This window comes from Micropterus dolomieu, linkage group LG08, assembly GCF_021292245.1.
Source record: "Micropterus dolomieu isolate WLL.071019.BEF.003 ecotype Adirondacks linkage group LG08, ASM2129224v1, whole genome shotgun sequence".
Taxonomy (NCBI): Eukaryota; Metazoa; Chordata; class Actinopteri; order Centrarchiformes; family Centrarchidae; genus Micropterus; species Micropterus dolomieu.
The window spans coordinates 12,644,449-12,656,799 of NC_060157.1; the positions used below are offsets into that span (position 1 = coordinate 12,644,449).

The 12,351-nt window shown below is 43.8% G+C and overlaps 1 protein-coding gene across 6 annotated transcripts in view; it reads left to right on the forward strand.

Moving 5' to 3' along the window:
* The window catches only part of LOC123975045 (serine/threonine-protein kinase WNK2-like), a 42,367-nt gene that overhangs the window by 15,032 nt on the left and 14,984 nt on the right, over nucleotides 1-12,351 (forward strand). For 2 of the 6 annotated variants that reach the window (XM_046056155.1, XM_046056157.1), the window contains exons 3-16: nucleotides 1,032-1,204; nucleotides 1,431-1,651; nucleotides 1,744-1,901; nucleotides 3,487-3,575; nucleotides 4,027-4,246; nucleotides 5,984-6,260; nucleotides 6,344-6,459; nucleotides 6,719-7,633; nucleotides 8,273-9,304; nucleotides 9,431-9,469; nucleotides 9,994-10,188; nucleotides 10,356-10,778; nucleotides 11,191-11,499; nucleotides 11,785-11,828. In XM_046056155.1, coding sequence (XP_045912111.1) covers nucleotides 1,032-1,204; nucleotides 1,431-1,651; nucleotides 1,744-1,901; nucleotides 3,487-3,575; nucleotides 4,027-4,246; nucleotides 5,984-6,260; nucleotides 6,344-6,459; nucleotides 6,719-7,633; nucleotides 8,273-9,304; nucleotides 9,431-9,469; nucleotides 9,994-10,188; nucleotides 10,356-10,778; nucleotides 11,191-11,499; nucleotides 11,785-11,828 — 4,211 coding nt within the window. The remainder of the gene's footprint in view (nucleotides 1-1,031; nucleotides 1,205-1,430; nucleotides 1,652-1,743; nucleotides 1,902-3,486; nucleotides 3,576-4,026; nucleotides 4,247-5,983; nucleotides 6,261-6,343; nucleotides 6,460-6,718; nucleotides 7,634-8,272; nucleotides 9,305-9,430; nucleotides 9,470-9,993; nucleotides 10,189-10,355; nucleotides 10,779-11,190; nucleotides 11,500-11,784; nucleotides 11,829-12,351) is intronic. The other 4 variants (XM_046056156.1, XM_046056158.1, XM_046056160.1 and 1 more) reach the window with 4 other exon arrangements.

The window sequence follows — 12,351 nt, forward strand, 5'->3', positions numbered from 1 at the left end:
AGTCACATGCGCCCACACACATGCCATGCTCTATCATCATATCACTCCTCTTCTCAACACATTGTATCACAGCACACCTTGCTTCATTGTTAATTTGTAGATTATTCAGGCTGATTTTGTATTTGTTCTGCTTTTTCATCTCACAGGGAGTTCACTGTGGTTGAATAATTAAATAGATTAGATCTCGCTAGGTTGTGTTCCACCGTCAGTGTCGTCGGTCTCTGTGAGGGGTGGGGTCATGCTTCTAGTCCGTGCTGAGTGTACGTGTGTGTTTGTTATGTAAGTTGTCGCTGTGGTGGTTTAAAAAAAAAAAAAAGAAAGGGAATTGGAATCGCGGTAAAGAAACCCTTGCCACTACCTTGAGCAAGGTGCTCTCAAAGCGAGGTCAGAGAGTCTGCGAGGAAAGGGATTGAGAAGGAGCAGCTACTGAAGATGTGTTTCTGAGTGTGCGGGGGATGTTTGGTTGTGGAAGAGGGAGTGGTTGGTGTTGGGGTGCAGAGTAGGAGACGGATTGCAGATATGGTGGGGGAAGAAGAGAAAGGGGGGGGCAATAGATAGTGGATGGAGAGTGAACAAGCAAGTGATCGATGAACCTTTTTAGCTGTGGTGTGTAGTGGGTGTGACCATGTTTAATGTGTGGGTTCATTCTCCTCCTACAGTCACTGTGGTTTGTCACCCTTTAATGTCTCTTTATGCAGCTTGAATCTTGTTACTGTTGAGAAAGCTACTGATTTTAATTCTTTACCCCACACACAAACTGTAGAGTGTCATTAGCTTTGATATACATATGGTCCAATTAGAGATGTGTATATGGGGCAACAACTGCCACTAACCTCCCTCTTGCTCACTCTCATTTCTCATTTGCTAAAAACATACTGGATGCATGAATTTGAAATGTGCAAGGAAGTGCCTCCAAGGTGAGACCCTCTTCCATCTGCTAGTTCCTGTGAAGCAAATATGATAAAAAGATCTTATCATTAGGGCTGCATATTCATTATTTCTTTCCGTTGCATCTGTTGTCTTTCCTCTAGGATCGCAAGCTGTCAAAAGTGGAACGTCAGCGCTTTAAGGAGGAGGCAGAGATGTTGAAGGGTCTTCAACATCCCAACATTGTCCGTTTCTATGACTTTTGGGAGTCACCCCTTAAAGGGAAGAAGTGCATTGTTTTAGTAACAGAGCTCATGACGTCAGGAACACTAAAAACGTGAGTGCTGATGGCACATATTGTACAGACAACTCCTCTGACAAATAAGTGGAAAGAAAACATCACATGTTAAAATAACAAATTGTGCCATAGACAGATTTTTACACAGGTTCAAATGAACTTACCCACTCTTTTTTTTTTTTTTTTTTTTTCTTTTCTATTGTGTGTTCAAGAAAAGAAACTGAACTCGTATGATTGTCAGGTAATGTGTTTCCCTCTCCTACAGTTACCTAAAGCGTTTCAAGGTAATGAAGCCAAAAGTGCTGAGGAGCTGGTGCAGACAGATCCTGAAAGGTCTTCACTTCCTCCACACCAGGACCCCTCCCATCATCCATAGGGACCTCAAATGTGATAACATATTTATCACTGGACCTACTGGCTCGGTCAAGATAGGGGATTTAGGACTGGCAACGCTCAAGGCGGCTTCTTTTGCTAAGAGCGTTATAGGTAGGAGCTTTGTAATGTAATTTGGTGGATGAATGGTTCTTACAGTAAAGAAGTAAATGACATATATCCATTGGGAACTCTTCTCTCATCAGGCACTCCAGAGTTCATGGCTCCAGAGATGTATGAGGAACACTATGATGAGGCTGTGGATGTCTACGCCTTTGGCATGTGTATGCTAGAGATGGCCACCTCAGAATACCCCTACTCAGAGTGTCAGAATGCTGCTCAGATATACCGCAAAGTCACTAGTGTAAGTCACGTACTGTACTGTACATTTTTCCATTTTGTTTCAGAAGCGAGATATTTGGGGTAAATATTTAACTTACAATTTTACATAGGTAAATTCATAATCCCAAAATGATCAAAATAAGACAACCATAATAACCTTATATCTGTGACAGTATACCAATATTTACATTGTTCTGTTATTGTTGAGACAAAACAGTTGTGCTTAAGCTGTCACAACAACTTTTAGCGATACATGTATTAATCATTTTTAAAAGTAAATATCAAGAAATATTTATATATTAAACAACAAAACTTTTGTAAATAATCTCCTAGCCATTCTGTGTAACTATAATTTAGAGTTTATGCTACAGTCTGCTAAAAGAGACTATGCTTGAAGTGTGCATTTTGCAATAAGCCAAAGTCATGCTTACTGAACATGTAAGATAGGGCCTAGTAATGTCAGAAATGCTTTTTAGCTCCTTATTAATATAATAAGTCCAGGGACTTTTTAATTACAGAAATGCAGCTTTTTAGAGTCAAGAGCTGCTCTGTTGTTTTCAGCTAGATGGATCCTCAGCCTTGAATTTCTTGGGTGAAGAGTCTAATGAGCCATATGGAGTCACGGAGGGGTCCAAATCTTCTTTGTTTTTTAGAGAAAGCCTAAAGGCTGTATTCCATTCCATTTCAGTGAGTGTGTCTCTGCTAGGAAAGCATACTGCAAACTGTTTTTAGATTAGGGGCTGTCTAAAGTCATGATAGACTTCCTGATTTAATGAAGAGTATTGATTTTCCACTCTTGAGACTTGGCAGAGTTGGAATCTGAGAGATGACTCTTTCACCAGCTCTTAAAGAAGAGGAGGCCTCTATGCCCATATTAATGGTCGGGCAGCATCAGTGCAGTTGTCTCTAGATACTGTTCTCTGCATTGTTACCATATGCATATTAGAGTGCCCTGCAGGGACCACTGCAGGATATTAATAGGAGACTGATCAAAGAGAAACCCTGATAGCTTTATACTACTCCCTGAGCGCATACAGCATGGAGCTGCATAATTGGTAGGAATGTTAATCCAGAGGATGCATATACTTTATATCTTAAACGCAGTAAGTGTCTCTTTTACGAATGAATGATCTCGCAAGTTATTTCAACACCACAGATAATACTGCACAATGGAGAGAATAACTGGGCAAGATGTACGTCCAGCAAAATAGATTAGTAAGGAAGGTCAGAGTGCTGAGCTAAGAATATTCCACCATATTAAAAGTAGTGCTCCAAAATCTATTGAGCATCAAACACTAGCAGTTGAGAAGTATGAATGTGTCTATAGAAACTTCTCAAACTACTCCTGCTGTCATTGTCCAGTGTTCAAATGAAGCGATGCTGACTATGGTACGGGAGTGATTTGAGAGGTTCCTATGGATGCTTTTCACGCTTTTTAGAATCCATTGCAGCTGACATGGATTCAAGCTGACCGCAGCTGCTGTGCACTGTCAAGGTCGATAAGCCTACATGGTGCAAGTGTGTGATACTAAGTCTTTATTTTTCATCAACCCAGTATCCCTTCATAGCGTGTCCTCAGCATTTTGTTTATATTTGCCTTTCCTCAGGGAGTGAAGCCAGCCAGCTACAACAAGGTCGTGGATCCTGAAATCAAGGAGATTATTGGGGAGTGCATCTGCCAAAAGAAAGAGGAGCGGTGAGTGACTGTCCCCATCGTTGTCCAGCGTCCAGCCAAAAGGGCCCACAAGGTGCCCTCTCGTCTTTCATGCCTTGCCTCACCTCCCCCGCTTCATTGCTGTGGCGCTGACAGTTGGGCTGTCAGCAGCACTGCAGTCTCCACCATATCTGCAGGGTGTCTTTCATTTCTGTTACATAATGAGTTTGTGTACAGAGGGGTGGGAAATAACCCTTAATTAGCTTCCAGTGGCTTTTTTAAAATTGAAGCAAGATTAGGTTCAGTGAGTGACTTTGTCTCTAACAAAGCAATTACATCATGCATTGACATGGATTATATTTGCTGCAGACAGCAAATCAGATTTCATGTAACACAGCTAAATGTATTGGTGTCCACGCTGTCTGCAAAGACAGAAAAGTAGCATCTGTGGGTGTAGTACACATTTCTTGAGCTTTGGTGTTCCTTCTCCCAGGTACACCATCAAGGACCTGTTGAACCATGCTTTCTTTGCTGAGGACACAGGTGTAAGGGTTGAACTAGCTGAGGAGGATGATGGGAAGAAGCCCTCAATAGCCCTGAAACTGTGGGTGGAGGACCACAAGAAGTTAAAAGGGAAGTATAAGGAGAGTGGAGCCATCGAGTTCACGTTTGACCTGGAAAAGGAGATCCCAGAGAATGTGGCACAAGAGATGGTGAGTAAATAATTGAAGGCATAGTCAGAAGAACTATGCTAACTAACTCAAATGCTTAAAAATTTTTTTTAAATATTTGAAGATAAATTGGAATCCTGTGACTTGTTTTATGTATGTCTGTTATACACTGTGCTGTCTATCTTTTAAAAATATTGACTTGTCATCTAGATGTTTTCACCTTTTCAAAATCCTTTGAATAATTTTAGTTTCAGTAATAAATTAGTTTTAACCCATGCTAGTTATGCAGTTTGCCATGCTTTGCATGTCTTTGTGGCTTGGTGTGTTCTAGCTGCTGGGAGTACTCCTATCTCATCATCGGGGAATGCACTTAAATGCAGATTGCTAGTGATAACTTACTCTGCTGTTCCAGGAATACAGTGATTGCGGTTTTATTTTTTTCCCTTTTGTTTACATGGTTTTCTCCAGTTTTTCTGGGCCAGGTTTTTATTGCAGGGCCTGTGAGTATCTTATCTGATGCCGTTTAGTGAAGATTTCTCTCATTGTGGGAGTCATCATAATAACGACCTTGAGCATTTCTTTCACTCATCTAACATTCTGCAGCACCATGCACCAAGTATTTATTGGGGTATGATTAGGAGAGACTGAGTTAACACACAGCTCGACTTAACTGAAGAATGGTTTGTTCTTTAGAAGCCTTAAACAGTTTTTGTTGTTGGGAAAACTAAAACTGGTACACATTATCAGGAATACTAGATGGACCAAATTGTCAGTGAGACATGTACATGGAGGATAAGTTCTTTCAGCATTGTCCTTTTGGTGGGGCTATTCAAAATGGCCTCAAACAAACTTTGAAACAGATTTAAACTAAGCCTATGTATTGCTTCAGGACTGAGCAGCATCTGCAATGTGTTATCAGATATTGCACAAAGAAGTCTCCAATGTGTGAGTGACAACAAAGAAGGGAGATGCACACCAAACTTAACAATAATAAACTGACACACACACAGTACACAGGATATGGGGCTATCACAGTGTGCCTGCACATCATGTGTAAGTAAAGACATGAAAGACAGAAGTTTAGTCATCTGAGAGGTCTGCATATTAATCACTTTCGTAAGGTGGATTTACAGTCTCTCTCTTTCTTTTCCTTGGTGCTCTCTCTTTTTTCCCATGCATCTCTTTCCGTCTTTCCTGTCTGCTCTCTCTCCCTCTCATTTTCCTTTGCTGTTTTGGCCTTGACCAGGCTGTGAAGTTGGGCGAAAAAAAAACAAACTGAAGGCCTCTCTTTAATCGCCTTGGGAATGAGAATGGACATGTGGACCAACAGTACAATGAGATTGTATGGCCAGCATGCTCCCGTGCCAAGTCACTCCTCCTCCACTCTGAGTAATTTCTCTAAACAGGCAACATGAGAGATGTGATTTGTCTCTGTTGATGGGCCAATATCTCCCTTTTTTTGGTTAATTCAATCTGGCTTTTGTGCTAAATAATACCTAAATACTATGTTTTTAAATTACGTTTTATATCATGAACAACATGTGTTCTATGCATAGTGTCTCCGTCGTTATTTGCAGATGTAACAGTCCAGACAGTTCTGTTGTGAACAGTGAACCAAGCTCCTGACAAAAGGAATAGTTCCCTACTGCTCTTATCCCCTTAAAATAGATTTTCCTTTTCTTCCTTTTCATGCTCCCCTTCTTAGTGCACCCTTTCTTTCTCTCACATGCTCAATGCTAAAAATATCCTGGAAGTCATGCTCTTCCTTTTCTTTGTCAGGTTGAGTCTGGCTTCTTCCATGAGAGTGATGCTAAGACTGTGGGAAAGTCGATCAGGGACCGTGTGGCACTGATCAAATGGAGAAGAGAGAGAACAGTGTCTGCTGCACTTGCAGAGGATCATGGTGAAGGGGGACACCGGGTCCAGATGACACCATCTCAGGGCATCTCTGCTGGTGTGGTGCGTGCAGGACAGCCTTTGCTGGAACCAGAAGAGCCAGAGGCAGACCAGCACAACAGGCTGCGTAACCTACCAGCAAGTGCCACTTCAGTGACATGTAAGAGAATCTGTTCTTCACCAGAAACAAATGAGCTTAATCTTTGACAGATTTATGAGTGCATAATTTGTGTGTCTCTGCAGCAGACGGCACACTTGACAGTGGCATGGGGTCCACTGTGTACTCAGACTCCCACAGCAGCCAGCAGAGTGTCCTCTACCAGTCCCTGTTGGAGCCTATTACTATGGCAACACAGCAGGTCCGTATCAGTAGCAAACACACCCGAGCGGACCATGTACATTCAGACATACTAAAATACACACTAAATAACATATTTAACATTAACATGTTTTTAACATTGTAGTCTTCATTAACATTACATTACATGCATTTTTCATACATTCTTATGTCATTGCAAGCAAGCTTGTTTGTTCTCATCATATTTGTATTTATCTTTGGGTTATGATCTCTTAATTTTGAGTAACTTGTGCTTTGCTTTTGGGTTGCTCCTTGATCAGTGCCAGAGCAGTAGCCCTTCTCTGACAGATCGACCTCACTCCTGTGAAAAGGGTGAAGTATGGGGAGCAACACTGAGCCCAGATCTCATGACTCGATTGGGAGCTGCAGACCGGAGAGGAAGTGCCCCTGTTATTGACACTCACAGGGCAAACCACATTGCTCAACGCCATGCCCTCCTTCAGTCTCAGAGATCAGTCAGTCCCAACCCCACAGTGCCAGAGAATCAGACGGAACTCAGCCCCTCTGAGCTTTACTCAGAGGCTAAGCATGGGGCTCCCCTGCACAGTGCTTTGCCAATGCTGCTGGTCACCCCTGCATCTTCACCTTCTGAGTACCGCCGCTTTAGTGACACCGGCATCACACAGTCATCAGAGGCCACCAGTGAAAACTTAACACTGCCTGCGCCAAGTGGACGCAGACACTCTGACCTTAGTAGTCTTCTGAGTCTGACCTCTCATCATAACCACCATTTAATGCATAGAAGCCACGTGTGCCAGGCTTGCCTTTCTACGCTTCTTCTAAGGTCACGGGAAGCAAGCCTCTGCTGTCCTCCTGTTGTCATGCCAACACACCACTGTCCATGTGACTTGAGACACCACCCATGCTCTGGTGGAACAATGACTACCCCTGGTTATGGACGGCTGAAAGGTTCAAGTGATTGTTCCGATTTCTCACTGTTTCAGCAGTCCTTGTTCAATATAATCAGCCGCAAAGCAGCCCCTTGTCACACCACACCCACCCAAGCCTCCCTGCTGCACTCCTCAGCTAACCGCAGGCCTACCTGCAGTGATGAAGACAGCAGTGTGAAGAGTCATCTCCTGAGTGTCAGTTTGGTTGGGGACCAGGAACCCTTCCAGGACTATGTGGATAGACTATGTACTGAAGAACAGCAAGTTACCAGGGCTGTGGGAGTGGTAGGTCACAATAGCAAACTAGTCGCTATAGTTTCCCATATGGGGCCAACAGGTGCTTAACTGATTTCTCCCAGCCTGCAGGAGATGCAGCATTATTCTGCATGGAGGTGGTCTGATCTCCTGTCTACTGTCTTGCTGCCTGCGTAGGCCTACACAGCTGACCGCCCTTGTACAAATCATAAGCTTGCGCCTGTCGGAGGACAAACCAGCATTCTTTAATGGGCCATGTTTCCCTGCTGATTAACCTTAATCAATGCCTTCCAGAACTGACCTAGATTTTTAACATTTTCCCTTTCTGCTTTACTGGCCCGATGCTACAGCTGTCTTGCGCCATAGCTCGTCTGGGATAGATGGCCTCTGGTTAAATGGAAAAGCGGTGGCCTGTCTGATCTTTCTCCTCTTGGTCTCTCCTACCATTTCTCCCTTTTGTCCTTATTTTAGCGCACACCTGTCACCACTTGCTCATTGTTGAAACAGATGTTTAATTTACTTATTTGTATTCCTCATCCTCTCATTATACTTGCATCCAATATGACTTAATGTAATTGGCACTCTTATCAGCCTTTTGTGGATTCTATCCCTGACCAGTAAAATTCACTCAAAACATAGTCTAATTTGAATTTCTCTCCTTGTCCTTAGGCCAGTTCGGCAGGACACCAGAATCAGCCATCTGTCCAGGGCCTGCCTTCTTCCAGCACAGCAGTCCACACACCCCTGCAGTACCTCCAGCCTGGACACAGCTACCCTGCTACTCCATATGCTGGCCAACACAATGCTGGAACACCAGCTCCAGCCACTCTATGTTCAGTAAACATCCAGCATACAGTCAGTGCTGCTAGCTTCACACATCCAAGTGTGCAACAGACCCAAGCTGCATCAGGATATCCTACTCCAGTTCACCAACACATTGCAGCAGCAGCAACCACCCTGCCAGCACAGCAGTCAGCACAAAACTACCCTCTTGCATCTGTAGCCCCAACTATGGCAGCCACAACCCAGTGTCATCCTGCACAAGCTCCCAGCGCGCTGCAACAGGTCCAAGGCGCAGTCAGACCTCCAAGTCAGCAGCCTGGTCAGAGCTCCTCTACACCAGCACTTTACAGCCAACAGATACCTGTTCAGCAAGAGCACCAACAGCCCTTACTGCAAAACACTCAGTCCAATATACAACTAATACAACATGCTGGGCAGGCTTATATTCAGCCTCAACTCCAACATAGCCAAGACATTCAGCATGCCATACAACAACAAATGGCACAACAGCCTACCCACCAGTCTCCTGGTCAGCAGCAAGTACATACCCCAACACTACAGAAGCACAGTCAAAAAACCATGCAGACAGCAGTTCCACAACAGAGCCAGGATGTATACCAGTCTACAGTCCAACCGGTTCAGACCCCAGCTCCTCAACCTCATCCCACACCAACCCCACTTGAGCAAGTTGCAGCCACACACCAGAGTTACCCTGCTGCAGGTCTACCTGATGCTGAAAGCTATGCACGTTCTGCCCTCAATGCACTACAGCAACAGACTGCTTCAGCTCAGAGCCATTACCTGCCTGCACAGTCTACTTCTGCTATTCCACAGAGCTATGGAGGTAACCAGATAGTGACTCCTCAGAGCCTTCAAGCCTCTACCCAGCATAGTCAGGCTACACATCTTACCCAACAGGTGAGAGTACAATGTTGATAATTATACAGTACGTTGTAGCCAGGTGGCATACACAGTGCCCCAGGTTTGATTTTTATGTTTGTTTTTTCCTCCTCCTGACCTTGCCCTATTTTCATTTTTCATCAGTTTCAACCCTATCTTTGCGTCGCTGCTTTCCCGAATCAGGTAGAACGCCTTTGTCTCAACACTCTGTCACTGTGGATCTCAATGTGGGAGGGACAGAAAATAATGCATTTAAACATTTTATTTATGGCAGACAGTGCTGTTTTGGAACTACTCATTTTATTATGTCCGGTTTTGATTTAGCGCAGCTGAATTGGAAGCAGCTGTGTTGGTGGTGGACAGAAGGTGAATGAAAAAAGGAACAGCCCAGTAAACAGGAGTTTCCCCGGACAACCGCCAATAAGGGAGATAATGGAGACAGTAATGAAAACAATAACAGTGGTTTTAGCCACTGCATCCGCCAGCCCTCCCAGCCTAACTCTGAGTCTGTGGTAGACAGTGTTCCAGTATGCGCAGCAGCTTCAGACTTATTCTAGGCTTAGGGACAGGATGGAAAATTATGAGCTAGTGTGATCTGGGTCAATGACAGGAAATGCAGATTTCCAAACTGAAAGATGAAACTGGAATCCCTGCCATTATTGAACTTCCTCCCTTTTTTTCTCTCTCTCCTTCTTGTTCTTCGGTAGAATATTCCTGCCGGTCAGAGCATTTCACAGCTTGGACAAGATGGACAGGGCCATGGGCAGAATCTCAGCCAGTCAGCTTCTGGTGTGCCAGTCCAGGCACTTCCTCCTCAACAGTCAATGGCTCCGGCTGCTGTCCAGCAACAACTCCAACCTCGGCAGATGTCATACTCTCTACCACCAACACATCCATCCCAGGTATTGTCAGTAATTGGATGTCTTCTAGCTTGGATTATACAGACCAATAAAAGTAAAGAAGCCAGTTATCATGATGCATCCTCCTCTTATATTTGGATGTTGTTGTCTAGATTATTTGATTTTCCCCTGTTCTTTTCTTTCCTTTTTCCCTTCCATTTTCTTCACAGTATCCCACAGTCCAGGTGATGACAGCTGTGACTGACTGTGAATCCTCATACCCTCACTCCTGCACTGCCCCTCACCCTTCAACCTCTTCTTCTCTTAATCCCATCTTCCTTTCTCCTGGACAGACTCTCCCTGTGACCCCCTCTGTGTCCCCCCTTTCTCCTCTGCACATTGAAAACGCGTTACTTTCCCCCATTCCAGTGTCTCTCCTACCGTCCCCCTCACCCGTACTGGGTAAGGTGGGACCCACATCCCCACAGCACCAGCCCACTGCTGCTCTGCAGCAAAGTGTTAGATCTGAAGCTTCTCATTTACAGCCTGCATTTATATCAGGACTAACCAGCACCCACCCCATACACACACACACTGCCCTGTCCCAGAACACACACCCTCCCACAAATGGCAGCACTCAGCCTCTCAGACAGGTAATTATGATGGTTGCAATGGAGAGCAGATGTTTACCAAGAAGGTGTGAACTGAAACTTTTGATTATGATAATCTCTGTTAGATAGTTTTTGCATCCCAAAGAAAGCCTTCTTTTCACTGCACTGTTGTTCTGGGGCTAAAGGATAATGAACATATATGAATTGAAGTCATATTAATTAAATAATGTGGATGAAAATGTTTTTGTTATGCATTCTGTGCTTCATAGATTAAAAATCCTGTGAAATACCCCTATCCTGAGAGATTCTTATCAAGAAAAGGCATAAAAGCCACATGTTTAAATATCTCAAAATGTCTACTAAGGATTTAAAGTCTTCCAAGATAACGTAATTCAGTGTAGTAGTAGTACTAATACTACAAATTATAATGTGTTTTCTTGTTTATCTTTTATAGCAGGCCCAGGTCAGCCGTCCTGAGCTTGTCTCCTCTGCTCAGCTCACCCAACCTGTAGTATTCTCCTCACCTGTGCAGAATGGTTTAGACTTGGGCACAGACCCCACTGCTGCCCAGCTGGACAACAGGAATCCATGCCAGCTGCAGATCCAGTCCCAGAGTCAGCTTCAGAGCCAGATTCCTGTGCTGCAGCCCTTTGACTCTCAGAGAGCATCATCTGGGTCTACCAGTTCTAGTCTGACTCAGCAGAAACAGCTCAGTACTCTCACAGGAGCTGCAGGTCAGGGTCTAACAGACACCAACACGGAGGTATGAAGACATGACTCACTCCCACACTTTTTAGTTGTTGTTGTTGTTTTTTTGAAAGAGGACAGTGTACATTAATCAACATTAAAACAATGTAAATGTACCCAAGTTAGCTAAAAAGTGCTAATTTTCATCGGTAGTCCCCCACTGTCACTGCTTATTTCTTCCTCTGCCCACCTTAATTTGCAAAGATACCAGCACACTCTCAAGTCATTATCTGACACATGTTACACTCTTTTTATCCATTCTCTCTGGTTATTTGTTTCTGTATTTTTTTTCTGTCTGTAGGATCAAGCCACAGAGAAACACACTGGAGGACAGAGCTGTGACAGGTACTTGCTAGCCTGTTTCCCTTTATACATGTTTGCAGGTGACAAGTCAGTGATTTGTAAATCTAAGAAATGCATCTTGGATGAGTCATCTCAGCCAGCTCTTAGGTGCCGTCAAATGGACATTAATCCCCAGAGCAACATTCTGCCTGAGAAACGGTGACATGAATGTAAACACAACGCATTTGGTCTTTAACAGTTTTCCATCCTCTCTTACTTACTAACTGACTTAAAGAGTTAGAAGCACTGTTTACACTGTTAAAGTAACCACACAAATGTACTGAAAAGTGCCATGTTGCTAAAGCTAAAAACTAACAAGTTATCACTCTGTTAGTTGTGTTGTTTTGGACCTTGCTGACATCTGGCTATGCTAACTTTCTCTGCCAGAGTGTTGACCAATAGACTGTTCTCCAGCCAGACACAAACATATGTGTAAAACCAGAGCGCACTCTGAACACTATGATGGCATCTGTTTGTCTTTTGTATCATTGTGACCAGCAGCAGCTAAGACTTCTTTTTAATTTCA